At 47.6% G+C, this 19,143-nt stretch overlaps 1 protein-coding gene and 1 long non-coding RNA gene across 2 annotated transcripts in view; both read right to left on the minus strand.

The window, feature by feature from the left end:
- Nucleotides 1-3,316: 3,316 nt before the first annotated feature.
- Nucleotides 3,317-9,121, minus strand: LOC127486190 (uncharacterized). The gene is made up of 4 exons (XR_016236967.1): nt 8,821-9,121; nt 8,571-8,626; nt 6,209-6,540; nt 3,317-5,254 (listed from the first exon to the last, which is right to left on the minus strand). It is a non-coding gene; the product is annotated as an uncharacterized LOC127486190 (long non-coding RNA).
- Nucleotides 9,122-10,522: 1,401 nt separating this feature from the next.
- The window catches only part of LOC103349989 (putative NBPF family member NBPF7), a 29,515-nt gene continuing 20,894 nt past the window's right edge, over nt 10,523-19,143 (minus strand). Inside the window, exons 16-21 of the mRNA XM_089336776.1 lie at nt 17,866-17,921; nt 16,773-16,872; nt 14,767-14,822; nt 13,674-13,773; nt 11,670-11,725; nt 10,523-10,578 (exon numbers count right to left, since the gene is read on the minus strand). Coding sequence (XP_089192902.1) covers nt 10,523-10,578; nt 11,670-11,725; nt 13,674-13,773; nt 14,767-14,822; nt 16,773-16,872; nt 17,866-17,921 — 424 coding nt within the window. The remainder of the gene's footprint in view (nt 10,579-11,669; nt 11,726-13,673; nt 13,774-14,766; nt 14,823-16,772; nt 16,873-17,865; nt 17,922-19,143) is intronic.

The raw sequence follows: 19,143 nt of genomic DNA on the forward strand, positions 1-19,143 counted from the left end.
TGGGGAACACATGCAGGAGCCCTGATTATCTTGGAATCCCCTTCAGGGTCACCTTCATTCTTCTTGACAAAAGCTGCATGTTGTCAACTGATGCCCTGCACTACTCTGTCCTCTCCATCCAGGAAGGCTGTCAGACCACTATCATGTCAACACCATCTGCTCACCCTCGGTGAAACCTGCAGATTCTGTCCATGTCATACAAGCATCTTTTTCAAGGCACAGTCTAGCCACACCCTGGTGTTCTCTTCCAGAACACATTTCATTTGTTGTAATACGGATAGACCCAACTTTCCAAATCTTCAAATTCTAGTTTCTTTTTGTTCAGAATTCCTAGAAATTAAATTCTTTTTGGACGTTACTATAAAGAGTCAGATGGCCATTGGCCAGTGCTGTGACATAGAAGCCTAAGTCCCCACCTGCAGTGTCAGCATCCCATATGGGCACCATTTCAAGTCCAAGCTGCTCCACTTCTTATCCAACTCCGTGCTAAGGTGCCTGGAAATTAAGCGGAAGTTGGACCACTTGCTTGGACCCCACACACATCTGGAAGGAGCTCCTGGCTCCTGGCTCCTGGCTTTGGCCTGACCCTGCCCTAGCTATTGGGGATTGACCCAGCAGCTGACAATCTCTCTCCCAGTATGTCTGTATCTCTCCCTTTCAAATAAATTCTTTTGAAACACTGCCAGAAGGCAAGCCCCTGAATCAGCGCTTTGCTGAGAATTCACCTCCATTTACTGTCCAGTTTCATTCCTGGCAAGTTATACCTTCTAGAAAAATGCCAGAAACCAAGTTCCCTGCCTCTTACAAACAAGGTTCACCTTGTTCCTGGTCTTCAATCACATCTATTCCTCATTTCCACTGCAGACCTCACCAGAATCCCCATTCCCACCCATAGCTCAGTGTGCATCTGAAAACGCCTCCAGTGGGGACCTGTTCCCCAGGGGCAAAGCTGCTTCTGTCCTTGCAGGATTCATTAGACCTGCACCTCAAGTCTCAGGATGATAATCTGTGTCTGGTGAGACCCTGCGAGGACTTATGGAATATGGACAGTTGTACATGAAGTTCTGTGTCAGATGGGGTCTGGGATCACTTGCGGGCACTAAAGTCACCATTGCTAAAGTCCTGTACATAAATTTGGTAGCATTTGCATTGGACCAAATATTCTCCCATATACATTCAGTTGTCCCTAGATATCTTATAATACCTAAAGGGTATACTGTGTGTAGAAGAATTCAAGGGGAAAAAGATGGTATATGGCCAGTACAGATGCATTCTTTGTCAATGTTCAAAATCACTGCAAATGGAACCTGCACTTGTGGTCCCATGGATCCCAAGGGCATCATGGGATAAGGCACTGTGTCATGTGGTCATGTAGGCTAGGAAGTCCCAAGACCTGCTGGCAGATGGCTGGCCTTCCAGGAGAGACACTTGGATTCTGGCCTGGAGTCCCAAGTGCAGGAATGGAAACATTCAAGGCAGCCAGGAGGTTTTCCCTGAATTTGCAGGCGTTTGGGGAGTGAACCAGTAGATGGAAGGTATTTCTCTCTCTCTCTCCACCCCAGCACCACCACCTCCCTCTCCCTTTTCTCCCACTGCTCATCCTCTGCCTCTTCACTGTAATGCTGCTTTTCAATAAACTTTTTTTTTTTTCTAAAGAAGGCAGGTGCTGACATCGTGGGACCATGGGTACAGCCATCAATATGACAGCAGCATCCATATCAGAGTGCCTGGTTCAAGACCCAGCTGCTTCTAAGCCATATTTCCTGTAGTAATGGGAGGCAGCAGATGGCTCAAGTTGTTGGATTCCTTACTTCAGCGTGGTTTAGCTGTGGCTGGCGCAGGCATTTGAGAGGTGAATCAGATGGAACATCTCTGTGTGTTTCATTCTATGTAGCTCTCCCTCTCTCTTATGTTTGCCTTGCAGATAAATAAATCAGTCTCTTTAAAAATTGGTAAACTTGGCTCTGGCACTGTGGTATAGTGGGCTGCACCTCCACCTACAGTGCCTGCTTCCCATGTGGACTCTGGTTCAAGACCCGACTGTTCCTCTTCTGATCTGGCTCTCTGCTATAGCTTGAGAAAAGCAGTCTACTTCATATATAAATAGAGAAAGAGAGAGAGAGAGAGAGAGAGAGAGAGAGAGAGAGAGATACAAGGGTAAAAATTCAGCACACCCAATATGAGATGTAATATATTATAACACTGCAATTAAAAAATCCAAGTGATAGAGAAAAAAATCCAATGGTATGGGCTAACAGGATATTTGCAATAACATTCCACGTTGGGGTGAGAATGCTTTTGAACTACAGAATGCCAAGATCCAGTCTTCAGGAAGAATTCTATTAGAAATCTAGTATTAAACTTGAGTATAATAACTGACACAGGCATGAATGGTTAATGCATGGTAAAATTGTTAAAGGAAGCCCATTTTCAAACAGGAGATTTATACATCTTCCAAGCAGCACTCTCCAAAGTGTTTTATTTCAACTCTGAAATTTTATTATCCAAAGTGTATGATTTTTACAGAACAAAAGTAAAAGCAGGTATCAAAATCAGCAAAGAGTTTGTAAAATTTCTGCAGAGAGTTTCACCTAAGTTAGGGCTGGTGAAAGTGGTATCCAAGGAAAAACCTAGATGACTGCTGATTTGTCTCTTGGCATAAATTACCAGGCGGTTTGTTCTGGAGGTACTGAATAACTTGTCATCATCAGTGGTCAGTTGTTGAGAACAATTCGAGTTGTCAAACAAAGCAAAAACAAATTTTTACATTTTTTTTTGTTGCATTGTGGCATTTTACTGAAGCGGCATTTATTTTTTTCTTCTTAGTAATTTCTTTTTGTTTTGAAATTTTTTCATTTCTTTTTAGCATTTTCTTATTTAGAAAGATAACTAACTGAAATGGCATTGTATGTTGTTTCCTTAGTATTGCTTTTTTTGTTTTAAGTTTGAAATTTTTGCAAAGTTGTTAAATTGTAATTATTTGGCATTTTCTCCATTAAATGAAACAGTGAATAGGAATGACATTTTACACTTGTTCTGAATAATTGTTTTTCTCTTTTATCATTTGTAAAGTATAATCATTTTTCAATTTAAAAATTTTTAGCATTTTTGTATTTACAAAAACACTGAACTGAAATGGAATTTTACTTGTATTTGCTGAGTTTAAATTTATGAAAAAATTTCAATTTATATATATTTCTATATTTTTCCTATTTAAAAAGTTACTAAAATGAAGTGGAACTTTAATTTTCCTATTAGTATTTTCCTATTTTTTGTTTTTTATTGTTTTTAAAGTTTTTAAAATTATTAATTTTAATTTTTTCAGTATTTTACTTTCAAAAACACTTAAATGACATTTTTTCTAATTTTTTCTTTTTAAAATTTTTTTTAAAATTTTTAATTTTTTAAATCTTTCCTTTTTAAAAAAACAATGGAATTCCATTTTTCTTTTCTAGTTTTACTTTAAAAATTTTTTTATTTTTAAATTTTTAATTTTTTTTTTGGAATTTTTCTTTTTAAAAACACTTAACTAAAACAGGGAATATGTATTGGGACCTGAATCAAAATTTTTGAGATTCCAGTTACACTCCAGGACACTGGAGACTCTTCTGGGCCTGGACAGCGATATCTTAATGAGAAGTTGTAGATTTTAGGAGCCCAAGATGTGCTGACAGGGTGTCTAAGGCAGCTGTTACACTGAGAGGAGGCACACTCAGGTGGAAACACAATTCCCTCCCTAGGATCCCAATTTTCATGAAAGGAAAACAATTGTGTCATCACAGGCATGACAGACAGTGGAAGTAAGAATGGCAGCTGTGAGAAACAGGTCCACCACAGGGCAGCGGTGCCATTGGCTCGGTTTGTTCTTGGACCAGGAACACCTACTAAGCAGTGGGTGTCCAGAATCTGCGAGGACTCAGTTTTCCATGATGGGGGGGGCAGGCATATGGCCCCTCCTCATCCTGCAGCTGCCTCAGGCCGGCAGGAACACGGCCTTGCTGTTTGCTGGGGCTCTGGATGCCTTGGCCCACGTCCTGCATCAGGAGCCCCCAGTTCTCCTGCAACACTGAGTGGAGTTGGCAGGACCAGCAGCCGTAAGAGATGAGCGTCCTTGTGATGAGGTCCTGCCCGCATCTGTGCTGCCTGACTCTGGACGTGGAGAGAGGAGTGTTCAGAGAGGTGTCCGGTTCCTTGATGCAGGCTCAGTCCACCTCGCCCACCTGGCCCCTCCCGGCCACACTGCTGCATTCATCACCATGAACTTGCTGTTATCACGCCCATCGACGGCCGCCTCCTGGGTTGATGACTGGACCTCCGCCAGGCTGCTGCTCACTCCCATTTTTCTCAGGTTCTGAGGGGTCACCCTCTCCACAGTTGTTAGGATACAGAGGAAGGAGCGCATCTTTAGGATGTACAGATCAACAGACAGCTTTCACCCACTGACCGATGCCAGGGTCAGGGGACCTGATGGGCACACAAGATGTTCTCTGCCTCCTGCGGGGGTGTGGGAGGGAGCACACAGCACTCCCTGCATTGGGTGCTTGGCTGAAGAGTGAGGCTGAGTGTAAAATTGAGGAAAGCATCAGAGATCCTCAGGATGCAGACCCCGAGCCAGACACCTGGCCTGCGCCTTCACACAGTCAGCGTTCCCATCATGGAAGACAGCAGAAGGGGGAGATGGTTGGGGTTCAAAAGGAGGAAAGAGACCCTTCCTGTCCTTTGGAGCCCCAAAGTCTCCTCCTCCTGCTGTCCTCTATGCGGAACGCTGGCTGTGTGAAGGAGAGGGCCAGCTGTCTGGGTCAGGGTCCACATCCTGCAGAGTCCGATCCTCTCCTCTGCTCACATGCAGCCTTGTGTGCAGGGTGCTGTGCCTCTGACACTGCCCACACCGAGCTCGCCCCATGCAAAGGCAGTGTGTGCCCAGGGTCCTATGCTGTTTGCTTCCAGCTCCTCCTGACCTCAGATCTCTACAGGAGGCAGTTGGAGAGGAGCCAGGTGGTGTTCTCTCCAGAGCAGCTGTGGAGTCAGGCCTGGGTCTCCTTAGGTGTTCACGCGGATTGGAGGTGGAAGACTGTGCCAGCTCTCAGGGAAGCAGCCTAGTGGATGAAAATAGCCGAGGGCAGTTCATGGTGTTGAAATTGCGTTCTTGGTGTTCTGGTTGCTGTTGAAGTGGAGCTCCTGTGGTAGATGTTTGGAAGAGGTGGGGATGTTACAATCAGCAATACTGTTCTGTCCTTCCAACTGTACTTGGGATCTGAAAGAGGGAGAGAAGAAAAATCAAAGGAGAGCTGGGTGGGGTCCAGGGGAGAGCTGAGCCTGCATCTGGGCCTCAGTGGGGCAGAGGCCAGGCAAACTCAATTGCAGTGGGGAGACTGGCTGAAGGGGAGCCCTGGGCTGCTGAGAGGGAAGCGGCAGCCAAATGAGCAGAGTCCTGCCCTGAACTCCAGCCCAGCTCTGCAGTGTTGGGGAACCAGGGCCCTTGACCTCTCCTAACCAGGAGTGGGTGATGTCACCCCACTTCCTCCTGCTCTCTGGGGCATTAGAAATGGATTAGTGTTCTGCAGGAAGCAAAGAGAGCTGGGAGTGTAACCACAGCACAACTCATGTCAATAGAACAGACACCAAGTTTCTCTGAAGATGACTCCACATCTAGTTACACCTAGGACCATTCTGCTGTGTGCCTAATAGCTCACTCACTCAACTCTGAAGGGAACATTAACTTAAAACAGGCACTCTTTAGTCATCCTAGAGTTTCCCCATTTTTTTTTTTTTCAGTTCCCCTAAGAAATTTTCTTTTTGAGAATATCCTGTTTGTATACCGGTCAGAGGGAAGGACAAACATGGGAGAATGAGACCTAAGAATCTGCATTGGAAATTGGCCTAGGCATAAAATCAGATAAAATGTGATTGTTCAATGTATATTTCTCAACCCAATAGAGGACTTGCAATCAAGTGAGTGGATGGTGAACAGCATGTTTTAGGAAGAGAAGTTCAACTGTAAACATTTTAACTTGATTATGAGGGGAGGTATCCTATTTTGTGGGTCAGGTTTCTACATGACAAGGATTTCTTACTGTATCTTCTATTTCCAATTATTGATCCAAACAGAGAGGTTACAGTTCTACCCTATCTGAACAAACAGAAATGAGCTATAATCTGTGCACAGTGTAAGAAGGAACAAGTACATCTAAGACACACACAGGATTACCTCTGTCTAGGCGTGAAGGCCCAGGAATCTGAAGGTCAGTGCCCACATGTTGGTCTGTGGTTTCCCCTTCATCTCCTGGCCAGAAAATTGGCACGTGATTTTCCTCTCTGTGGGCTGTGGTTTGCCCTTCATCTCCAGGCCGGTGAACCGGCAGGCCAGTTTGCATTTCCTGGGCTTCCATTTTCCTTTGATAACATTTTCTTTTGGGGTACTTGGGACATCGCTGGGGCTGATGCTATGACTCTCACACTTGCTGGTGATGGGATCTTTGTGAGGACCTCCCTCCAGCTGGGAATGGGTCTTCCTCTCAGGGGCAGCAACAAAACTCAGTTCTGAAATAGAACCACAGCCATCAGGATTGGTATTCATGCTCTCTCTCTGGCAGTCAGGCCTGCAGCAGAGGGACAACAAGTAAGGAAAGGGGCCCTGCACAGTCATGTCCAAAGTGGGAGTTGAAATCTGCACAGAATCTAAAATGTTTTCATTCAGGTTGATTTTATACATATTCACTGATAATTTATCACTAGGCAAAAGTAATAAACATGGCTCAGATGATCACAATATTCAACAAAGTGGGACTAATAAAACACACAGCTCTTAAGCTTTTAAGGCACAGAAACCACACTGGGTATCTGTTGAAGGTTTGGGGGGATGGAGCAGGATCATCCAACCTGGAGGGCATTGTAATGAGAGACAAGGACAGGGGACCACTCACAGCTGGAATGGACAACACTAGCACAAGAACACATGCATTTCATACATGCACATGCTTTGCTGAACATACACCAAGCACATCGACTCATAGGATATATGCCTTCAGTGCCTGTCATATAGATAATAATATACATGATGTGGCCATCACTTTTCTGGTCAGTTGAAGTGGGAACCTAGTTACAGGCACCTGAAGGATGGAGAGACAAGCTAAGGTGAAACACAAAAGTCAGGAAGAAATCCCAGTGGGAGGTAAGGCATTGCTTTGGCCTAGCACACACATCTCCCTCCTGAGACAGTGTTGTGCACTTGCCTGCTTCCTCATGGCTGCCCAGCCCTGGCACTGGGTGTTTCTGAAACAAAGCCACACAACCACTGGTCTGTGGCAAAGACTAGTTCAAGGCCTCACTGGGACCCTGAGTGCAAAAAGCCCATGGGGAGAGAACAGGAACTTTCAGGCCGTGGGGCACTCCTGAGCTGGAGCTATATCTGGAGCGCCACAATGAGCTGCTGACCCTGCTCAGGGACGACGCACATCTCTGTACCTCTGTACAGAGGAAAAGTGCATGGTCTCACCAAGAAAAGGTGCCTGCTGATCTATAGCATTGGGGGGGGGGGCAACTGTCACTGCCAATTCTACTGCAGAACACTGAGAAACAGGGAAGGGCATCAGGATTTCTTGCTTTTCCTACTGAATGATTTGATGACTGAAGGTGCCTCAAACCCTAAAGATTCCTGCTGAGAGAAAGTGTAAAACCTCATCGAAGCTCAGATTCAAGGAAATTGGACTTTTCCTCTGCCCCCCCCCCCCCGCCATGAAGCCATACTCCAGGGCTCCTACTCAACAAGAGGCACTCTGCCTTTGATGACGTGAGAGACCCCTCAGCCTCACTCAGATACTGAATACATTCCTGTCTTGGTGCAAGATTATGGAGGCTTTACAGGAGAAAAAAATGCTGAGTGTAGACACTGGATTAAAACTACAAACCTCATATGAGCACAAATCAGTGCTGTGAAGCAGAAGATGAAAACCACACCATGGACACAGGTGCGGGACTGGACTGCTGTGGTTAGCACCAAGCTGCTTCAGAGAAAACAGAGTCTGCTGACCAAGGATACCTAGTATCAGATAACTAAGGAAACACTGTACAGACTGCCAAAGCTTTAAGCCTGAGAAGTTTGGAGGATGCTGTTTACAATTGCAACTGTTGCTACAATTAGGAACATCACAGTGAGTTGTTAAAGAAGCCTCTCCAAGAGAGATGGTGGTGGCTCGGTGTTGGCCATCATGCCTTCCCATCCCCTCCTTCCCTGTCTTGATGTCAAAAGCTGCACCTTGAAAGTGGGCCTGGTGACAGCCAAGGGATTCCCCCGTTTTATGACTATGAACAAACTCCATCAAGAGCCACATCCAGACTGAGATAATTCCCCAGGGCCTGAGTGCACAGTGGTCTGTCTCACCCAACACAGGTGCAGCAACCCAAGACTACAGAGGCCACCTGGGAGAGCAGTGGAGTGTTCCTGTTCACAATGGAGCACTCACTGTCTACAAGAGCAGAGCAGACAGGCTGCTTCTCCAGTGAGGACCAGGTGCTCCTAGAATGGGACCAGTCAGAAGCTTCCGGAAGAAGTGCAGGAGTCAAACACGTACCGTGAGAGTCTTGTGAGACATCTTGATCTTCAATCTCTGGAATCTCCCTGATGAGACTGGAGGGAGGGAAAGGTGGGTGAGAAACATAGAGGGAACAGAAAGCCCCTTTCCAAGCTGTTCCAAAGAGGAGGCTTCCAGAAGTGGCTGGGCTGAGCAAGGGGCCACCCACAACTTTGTCCCTATCTGGGGAAGACTGGCTTCTAATTCCCTAGTAGTCCACGCCACACTGTCTGCTCTGCCTCCGAGTTACCTGGAAGTGCATGTGACAACTTGCTCTTGTACCTCCACTGCATGATATTGATTTTCTGCAAACAAATTCAGAGAGATTGACCAGGTTAAGCAGGTTTTGGTCAGATATGAGTATCCGATGGCCACTACTACCAAGGGGACAGATTGTTCTCGTGTGAGAACAGGAGACTGTGACAGAAATCCTCCAGGAGGACTAAGTTGACATCAGGAGATGGGCTTGGTGAGCCATCCTGGGCAAGGGGTCAAATCTCCCTGTTCACAGTTGGATCTGCATCTCAATAACCTCTGTCCAGAACCCTTAGAAACTGCCTGCAATGGTCCTCAGGGATTCTAAGCTTACAGCCCAAGAACTTCCTAGGAGGCAAACTGCAGTTGTCAGGCTGCTCTCATTAAAGGACCCAGGTTGCTGACTGTGGAGAGGAGGTAGAACACTGGGAGAGAGCTATGCATGGAGTCTGATGTCCTGGAATTGAAACCTGTTTGATGCCACACAGAATCTTGGCTATTCTAAGAGTTGCTCATGAATAATCTCCCTCTTGTCTATGGGAACAATACAAGCAATTCAAGAGCGTGTATTTCTGGTCGAACTCTTCCCTAGTCCATTCATCTTCAAATGGAAACGCCATTGAGAACATGAATGACAGAGATGCCTATATGGATGCTGTGGCCTGGACAAGCATGGATGTCAAAGGGCAGAGCTGAGGTTTGGTATTGAAGAAAAAGTAAGCACGTGGCGACAGTGATCCTCCAAGGTTCCAACCAGGAGGGAGCAAACACCACCGGGGCACATGCTGCTGAGCTTGCTGTGAAGTGGTCACAGCTCTGTTCCATAACAAATAAACAATATGAATTCTAACTCCTGCTTACAGCTCAATTCAGGATTTTGAGTCTACAACCACAAGTCTGTAGGTCTGGCACGTAGCAATGACTTCACTCATCCTCAGTGGGGATCGGAGTACAAGGACAGAGCAGTCACCAGGGGCAGAGATGAAGGTTTACCTGCTCTCAAAAGGGATCATTCTGTACATAAACTGCCCAGCAATCTGCTCTGGCTTTCTGAGCATAAGCAGCTCCTGTATGCTTGCAGTCAGACATCCCAGGCACAACTGGAGCCTAGAAACGTTCATCCAGGGAACTCTGTTCTGTGAAACAGCAACCACTTTCGACAGAAATGCAGATGGGCATGCCTCACTGGGAGCCTGAGTGCAAAAAGCCCGAGGGGAGAGACCAGGAACTTTCAGGCCATGGGGCACTCCTGAGCTGGAGTTCTATCTGAGAACCTCAATGAGGTGCTGACCCTGCTCAGGGATGAAGCACACCGATGCCTTCCTAGTGGGAGATGTTTGCAGGAACTTTAGAAGTTCTTGTTTGCAGACCGGAACTTTTCTACTGATATTTGAAATTCTCTCAACACAATTTGTTACAGAAGAAAAGTTTTAAGTGTGAGTACCCAAACCAGCCACATGGCTGGCATGTCTGCTGAAAACAAGTGGACTGAGCCTACAGACAAGGGGCAGGCCAAGGAGTGGTCTCTGATTGCAACGCACACAAGGTGGGGTGACCTGGGAGAGTGACCTTGTTGAGCCTCAGGATCCTCTCCCCAAGGTGGGGACAGAATCTCCACCAGGAGAGGTCCAGTGAGGGTTGCATGGATCAGGATGGCACAGGGTCTAGCACAGCACAGATGCCCATGAGAGTGGCCTTCACAGCTGGGTGTGGATCGCTGTGTCCTGGGATGACTCTGCACATCTCTGTACCTCTGTACAGAGGAAAAGCGCATGGCGTCACCACGAAAAGGTGCCTGCTGATCAATAGCACTGGGGGGACAACTGTCATTGCCAATTCTACTCCAGAACACTGAGAAACAGGGAAGGGCATCAGGATTTCTTGCCTTACCTACTGAATGATTTGATGACTGAAGGTGCCTCAAACCCTAAAGACTCCTCCTGAAAGTGTAAAACCTCATCGAAGCTCAGATTCAAGGAAATTGGACTTTTCCTCTGCCCCCCAACCCCCATGAAGCAATACTCCAAGGCTCCGATTCAACAAGAGGCACTCTGCCTGTGATGATGTGAGGGACCCCTCAGCCTCACTCAGATACTGAATAGATTCCTGTCCTGGTACAAGATTATGGAGGCTTTGCATGAGAATAAAATGCCGAGTTTAGACACTGGATTAAAACTACAGACCTCATATGAGCACAAATCAGTGCTGTGAAGCAGAAGATGAAAACCACACCATGGACACAGGTGCGGGACTGGACTGCTGTGGTTAGCACCACGCTGCTTCAGAGAAAACAGTCTGCCGACCAAGGATACCTAGTATCAGATAACTAAGGAAACATTGTACAGACTGCCAAAGCTTTAAGCCTGAGAAGTTTGGAGGATGCTGTTTACAATTGCAACTGTTGCTACAATTAGGAACATCACAGTGAGTTGTTAAAGAAGCCTCTCCAAGAGAGATGGTGGTGGCTCGGTGTTGGCCATCATGCCTTCCCATCCCCTCCTTCCCTGTCTTGATGTCAAAAGCTGCACCTTGAAAGTGGGCCTGGTGACAGCCAAGGGATTCCCCCGTTTTATGACTATGAACAAACTCCATCAAGAGCCACATCCAGACTGAGATAATTCCCCAGGGCCTGAGTGCACAGTGGTCTGTCTCACCCAACACAGGTGCAGCAACCCAAGACTACAGAGGCCACCTGGGAGAGCAGTGGAGTGTTCCTGTTCACAATGGAGCACTCACTGTCTACAAGAGCAGAGCAGACAGGCTGCTTCTCCAGTGAGGACCAGGTGCTCCTAGAATGGGACCAGTCAGAAGCTTCCGGAAGAAGTGCAGGAGTCAAACACGTACCGTGAGAGTCTTGTGAGACATCTTGATCTTCAATCTCTGGAATCTCCCTGATGAGACTGGAGGGAGGGAAAGGTGGGTGAGAAACATAGAGGGAACAGAAAGCCCCTTTCCAAGCTGTTCCAAAGAGGAGGCTTCCAGAAGTGGCTGGGCTGAGCAAGGGGCCACCCACAACTTTGTCCCTATCTGGGGAAGACTGGCTTCTAATTCCCTAGTAGTCCACGCCACACTGTCTGCTCTGCCTCCGAGTTACCTGGAAGTGCATGTGACAACTTGCTCTTGTACCTCCACTGCATGATATTGATTTTCTGCAAACAAATTCAGAGAGATTGACCAGGTTAAGCAGGTTTTGGTCAGATATGAGTATCCGATGGCCACTACTACCAAGGGGACAGATTGTTCTCGTGTGAGAACAGGAGACTGACAGAAATCCTCCAGGAGGACTAAGTCAACATCAGGAGATGGGCTTGGTGAGCCATCCTGGGCAAGGGGTCAAATCTCCCTGTTCACAGTTGGATCAGCATCTCAATAACCTCTGCCCAGAACCCTTAGAAACTGCCTGCAATGGTCCTCAGGGATTCTAAGCTTACAGCCCAAGAACTTCCTAGGAGGCAAACTGCAGTTGTCAGGCTGCTCTCATTAAAGGACCCAGGTTGCTGACTGTGGAGAGGAGGTAGAACACTGGGAGAGAGCTATGCATGGAGTCTGATGTCCTGGAATTGAAACCTGTTTGATGCCACACAGAATCTTGGCTATTCTAAGAGTTGCTCATGAATAATCTCCCTCTTGTCTATGGGAACAATACAAGCAATTCAAGAGCGTGTATTTCTGGTCGAACTCTTCCCTAGTCCATTCATCTTCAAATGGAAACGCCATTGAGAACATGAATGACAGAGATGCCTATATGGATGCTGTGGCCTGGACAAGCATGGATGTCAAAGGGCAGAGCTGAGGTTTGGTATTGAAGAAAAAGTAAGCACGTGGCGACAGTGATCCTCCAAGGTTCCAACCAGGAGGGAGCAAACACCACCGGGGCACATGCTGCTGAGCTTGCTGTGAAGTGGTCACAGCTCTGTTCCATAACAAATAAACAATATGAATTCTAACTCCTGCTTACAGCTCAATTCAGGATTTTGAGTCTACAACCACAAGTCTGTAGGTCTGGCACGTAGCAATGACTTCACTCATCCTCAGTGGGGATCGGAGTACAAGGACAGAGCAGTCACCAGGGGCAGAGATGAAGGTTTACCTGCTCTCAAAAGGGATCATTCTGTACATAAACTGCCCAGCAATCTGCTCTGGCTTTCTGAGCATAAGCAGCTCCTGTATGCTTGCAGTCAGACATCCCAGGCACAACTGGAGCCTAGAAACGTTCATCCAGGGAACTCTGTTCTGTGAAACAGCAACCACTTTCGACAGAAATGCAGATGGGCATGCCTCACTGGGAGCCTGAGTGCAAAAAGCCCGAGGGGAGAGACCAGGAACTTTCAGGCCATGGGGCACTCCTGAGCTGGAGTTCTATCTGAGAACCTCAATGAGGTGCTGACCCTGCTCAGGGATGAAGCACACCGATGCCTTCCTAGTGGGAGATGTTTGCAGGAACTTTAGAAGTTCTTGTTTGCAGACCGGAACTTTTCTACTGATATTTGAAATTCTCTCAACACAATTTGTTACAGAAGAAAAGTTTTAAGTGTGAGTACCCAAACCAGCCACATGGCTGGCATGTCTGCTGAAAACAAGTGGACTGAGCCTACAGACAAGGGGCAGGCCAAGGAGTGGTCTCTGATTGCAACGCACACAAGGTGGGGTGACCTGGGAGAGTGACCTTGTTGAGCCTCAGGATCCTCTCCCCAAGGTGGGGACAGAATCTCCACCAGGAGAGGTCCAGTGAGGGTTGCATGGATCAGGATGGCACAGGGTCTAGCACAGCACAGATGCCCATGAGAGTGGCCTTCACAGCTGGGTGTGGATCGCTGTGTCCTGGGATGACTCTGCACATCTCTGTACCTCTGTACAGAGGAAAAGCGCATGGCGTCACCACGAAAAGGTGCCTGCTGATCAATAGCACTGGGGGGACAACTGTCATTGCCAATTCTACTCCAGAACACTGAGAAACAGGGAAGGGCATCAGGATTTCTTGCCTTACCTACTGAATGATTTGATGACTGAAGGTGCCTCAAACCCTAAAGACTCCTCCTGAAAGTGTAAAACCTCATCGAAGCTCAGATTCAAGGAAATTGGACTTTTCCTCTGCCCCCCAACCCCCATGAAGCAATACTCCAAGGCTCCGATTCAACAAGAGGCACTCTGCCTGTGATGATGTGAGGGACCCCTCAGCCTCACTCAGATACTGAATAGATTCCTGTCCTGGTACAAGATTATGGAGGCTTTGCATGAGAATAAAATGCCGAGTTTAGACACTGGATTAAAACTACAGACCTCATATGAGCACAAATCAGTGCTGTGAAGCAGAAGATGAAAACCACACCATGGACACAGGTGCGGGACTGGACTGCTGTGGTTAGCACCACGCTGCTTCAGAGAAAACAGTCTGCCGACCAAGGATACCTAGTATCAGATAACTAAGGAAACATTGTACAGACTGCCAAAGCTTTAAGCCTGAGAAGTTTGGAGGATGCTGTTTACAATTGCAACTGTTGCTACAATTAGGAACATCACAGTGAGTTGTTAAAGAAGCCTCTCCAAGAGAGATGGTGGTGGCTCGGTGTTGGCCATCATGCCTTCCCATCCCCTCCTTCCCTGTCTTGATGTCAAAAGCTGCACCTTGAAAGTGGGCCTGGTGACAGCCAAGGGATTCCCCCGTTTTATGACTATGAACAAACTCCATCAAGAGCCACATCCAGACTGAGATAATTCCCCAGGGCCTGAGTGCACAGTGGTCTGTCTCACCCAACACAGGTGCAGCAACCCAAGACTACAGAGGCCACCTGGGAGAGCAGTGGAGTGTTCCTGTTCACAATGGAGCACTCACTGTCTACAAGAGCAGAGCAGACAGGCTGCTTCTCCAGTGAGGACCAGGTGCTCCTAGAATGGGACCAGTCAGAAGCTTCCGGAAGAAGTGCAGGAGTCAAACACGTACCGTGAGAGTCTTGTGAGACATCGTGATCTTCAATCTCTGGAATCTCCCTGATGAGACTGGAGGGAGGGAAAGGTGGGTGAGAAACATAGAGGGAACAGAAAGCCCCTTTCCAAGCTGTTCCAAAGAGGAGGCTTCCAGAAGTGGCTGGGCTGAGCAAGGGGCCACCCACAACTTTGTCCCTATCTGGGGAAGACTGGCTTCTAATTCCCTAGTAGTCCACGCCACACTGTCTGCTCTGCCTCCGAGTTACCTGGAAGTGCATGTGACAACTTGCTCTTGTACCTCCACTGCATGATATTGATTTTCTGCAAACAAATTCAGAGAGATTGACCAGGTTAAGCAGGTTTTGGTCAGATATGAGTATCCGATGGCCACTACTACCAAGGGGACAGATTGTTCTCGTGTGAGAACAGGAGACTGTGACAGAAATCCTCCAGGAGGACTAAGTTGACATCAGGAGATGGGCTTGGTGAGCCATCCTGGGCAAGGGGTCAAATCTCCCTGTTCACAGTTGGATCTGCATCTCAATAACCTCTGTCCAGAACCCTTAGAAACTGCCTGCAATGGTCCTCAGGGATTCTAAGCTTACAGCCCAAGAACTTCCTAGGAGGCAAACTGCAGTTGTCAGGCTGCTCTCATTAAAGGACCCAGGTTGCTGACTGTGGAGAGGAGGTAGAACACTGGGAGAGAGCTATGCATGGAGTCTGATGTCCTGGAATTGAAACCTGTTTGATGCCACACAGAATCTTGGCTATTCTAAGAGTTGCTCATGAATAATCTCCCTCTTGTCTATGGGAACAATACAAGCAATTCAAGAGCGTGTATTTCTGGTCGAACTCTTCCCTAGTCCATTCATCTTCAAATGGAAACGCCATTGAGAACATGAATGACAGAGATGCCTATATGGATGCTGTGGCCTGGACAAGCATGGATGTCAAAGGGCAGAGCTGAGGTTTGGTATTGAAGAAAAAGTAAGCACATGGCGACAGTGATCCTCCAAGGTTCCAACCAGGAGGGAGCAAACACCACCGGGGCACATGCTGCTGAGCTTGCTGTGAAGTGGTCACAGCTCTGTTCCATAACAAATAAACAATATGAATTCTAACTCCTGCTTACAGCTCAATTCAGGATTTTGAGTCTACAACCACAAGTCTGTAGGTCTGGCACGTAGCAATGACTTCACTCATCCTCAGTGGGGATCGGAGTACAAGGACAGAGCAGTCACCAGGGGCAGAGATGAAGGTTTACCTGCTCTCAAAAGGGATCATTCTGTACATAAACTGCCCAGCAATCTGCTCTGGCTTTCTGAGCATAAGCAGCTCCTGTATGCTTGCAGTCAGACATCCCAGGCACAACTGGAGCCTAGAAACGTTCATCCAGGGAACTCTGTTCTGTGAAACAGCAACCACTTTCGACAGAAATGCAGATGGGCATGCCTCACTGGGAGCCTGAGTGCAAAAAGCCCGAGGGGAGAGACCAGGAACTTTCAGGCCATGGGGCACTCCTGAGCTGGAGTTCTATCTGAGAACCTCAATGAGGTGCTGACCCTGCTCAGGGATGAAGCACACCGATGCCTTCCTAGTGGGAGATGTTTGCAGGAACTTTAGAAGTTCTTGTTTGCAGACCGGAACTTTTCTACTGATATTTGAAATTCTCTCAACACAATTTGTTACAGAAGAAAAGTTTTAAGTGTGAGTACCCAAACCAGCCACATGGCTGGCATGTCTGCTGAAAACAAGTGGACTGAGCCTACAGACAAGGGGCAGGCCAAGGAGTGGTCTCTGATTGCAACGCACACAAGGTGGGGTGACCTGGGAGAGTGACCTTGTTGAGCCTCAGGATCCTCTCCCCAAGGTGGGGACAGAATCTCCACCAGGAGAGGTCCAGTGAGGGTTGCATGGATCAGGATGGCACAGGGTCTAGCACAGCACAGATGCCCATGAGAGTGGCCTTCACAGCTGGGTGTGGATCGCTGTGTCCTGGGATGACTCTGCACATCTCTGTACCTCTGTACAGAGGAAAAGCGCATGGCGTCACCACGAAAAGGTGCCTGCTGATCAATAGCACTGGGGGGACAACTGTCATTGCCAATTCTACTCCAGAACACTGAGAAACAGGGAAGGGCATCAGGATTTCTTGCCTTACCTACTGAATGATTTGATGACTGAAGGTGCCTCAAACCCTAAAGACTCCTCCTGAAAGTGTAAAACCTCATCGAAGCTCAGATTCAAGGAAATTGGACTTTTCCTCTGCCCCCCAACCCCCATGAAGCAATACTCCAAGGCTCCGATTCAACAAGAGGCACTCTGCCTGTGATGATGTGAGGGACCCCTCAGCCTCACTCAGATACTGAATAGATTCCTGTCCTGGTACAAGATTATGGAGGCTTTGCATGAGAATAAAATGCCGAGTTTAGACACTGGATTAAAACTACAGACCTCATATGAGCACAAATCAGTGCTGTGAAGCAGAAGATGAAAACCACACCATGGACACAGGTGCGGGACTGGACTGCTGTGGTTAGCACCAAGCTGCTTCAGAGAAAACAGTCTGCCGACCAAGGATACCTAGTATCAGATAACTAAGGAAACATTGTACAGACTGCCAAAGCTTTAAGCCTGAGAAGTTTGGAGGATGCTGTTTACAATTGCAACTGTTGCTACAATTAGGAACATCACAGTGAGTTGTTAAAGAAGCCTCTCCAAGAGAGATGGTGGTGGCTCGGTGTTGGCCATCATGCCTTCCCATCCCCTCCTTCCCTGTCTTGATGTCAAAAGCTGCACCTTGAAAGTGGGCCTGGTGACAGCCAAGGGATTCCCCCGTTTTATGACTATGAACAAACTCCATCAAGAGCCACATCCAGACTGAGATAATTCCCCAGGGCCTGAGTGCACAGTGGTCTGTCTCACCCAACACAGGTGCAGCAACCCAAGACTACAGAGGCCACCTGGGAGAGCAGTGGAGTGTTCCTGTTCACAATGGAGCACTCACTGTCTACAAGAGCAGAGCAGACAGGCTGCTTCTCCAGTGAGGACCAGGTGCTCCTAGAATGGGACCAGTCAGAAGCTTCCGGAAGAAGTGCAGGAGTCAAACACGTACCGTGAGAGTCTTGTGAGACATCTTGATCTTCAATCTCTGGAATCTCCCTGATGAGACTGGAGGGAGGGAAAGGTGGGTGAGAAACATAGAGGGAACAGAAAGCCCCTTTCCAAGCTGTTCCAAAGAGGAGGCTTCCAGAAGTGGCTGGGCTGAGCAAGGGGCCACCCACAACTTTGTCCCTATCTGGGGAAGACTGGCTTCTAATTCCCTAGTAGTCCACGCCACACTGTCTGCTCTGCCTCCGAGTTACCTGGAAGTGCATGTGACAACTTGCTCTTGTACCTCCACTGCATGATATTGATTTTCTGCAAACAAATTCAGAGAGATTGACCAGGTTAAGCAGGTTTTGGTCAGATATGAGTATCCGATGGCCACTACTACCAAGGGGACAGATTGTTCTCGTGTGAGAACAGGAGACTGTGACAGAAATCCTCCAGGAGGACTAAGTTGACATCAGGAGATGGGCTTGGTGAGCCATCCTGGGCAAGGGGTCAAATCTCCCTGTTCACAGTTGGATCTGCATCTCAATAACCTCTGTCCAGAACCCTTAGAAACTGCCTGCAATGGTCCTCAGGGATTCTAAGCTTACAGCCCAAGAACTTCCTAGGAGGCAAACTGCAGTTGTCAGGCTGCTCTCATTAAAGGACCCAGGTTGCTGACTGTGGAGAGGAGGTAGAACACTGGGAGAGAGCTATGCATGGAGTCTGATGTCCTGGAATTGAAACCTGTTTGATGCCACACAGAATCTTGGCTATTCTAAGAGTTGCTCATGAATAATCTCCCTCTTGTCTATGGGAACAATACAAGCAATTCAAGAGCGTGTATTTCTGGTCGAACTCTTCCCTAGTCCATTCATCTTCAAATGGAAACGCCATTGAGAACATGAATGACAGAGATGCCTATATGGATGCTGTGGCCTGGACAAGCATGGATGTCAAAGGGCAGAGCTGAGGTTTGGTATTGAAGAAAAAGTAAGCACGTGGCGACAGTGATCCTCCAAGGTTCCAACCAGGAGGGAGCAAACACCACCGGGGCACATGCTGCTGAGCTTGCTGTGAAGTGGTCACAGCTCTGTTCCACAACAAATAAACAATATGAATTCTAACTCCTGCTTACAGCTCAATTCAGGATTTTGAGTCTACAACCACAAGTCTGTAGGTCTGGCACGTAGCAATGACTTCACTCATCCTCAGTGGGGATCGGAGTACAAGGACAGAGCAGTCACCAGGGGCAGAGATGAAGGTTTACCTGCTCTCAAAAGGGATCATTCTGTACATA

This window comes from Oryctolagus cuniculus, chromosome 7 (assembly GCF_051225735.1).
Source record: "Oryctolagus cuniculus isolate XC-2025 breed Fujian yellow rabbit chromosome 7, ASM5122573v1, whole genome shotgun sequence".
Lineage (NCBI taxonomy): Eukaryota > Metazoa > Chordata > Mammalia > Lagomorpha > Leporidae > Oryctolagus > Oryctolagus cuniculus.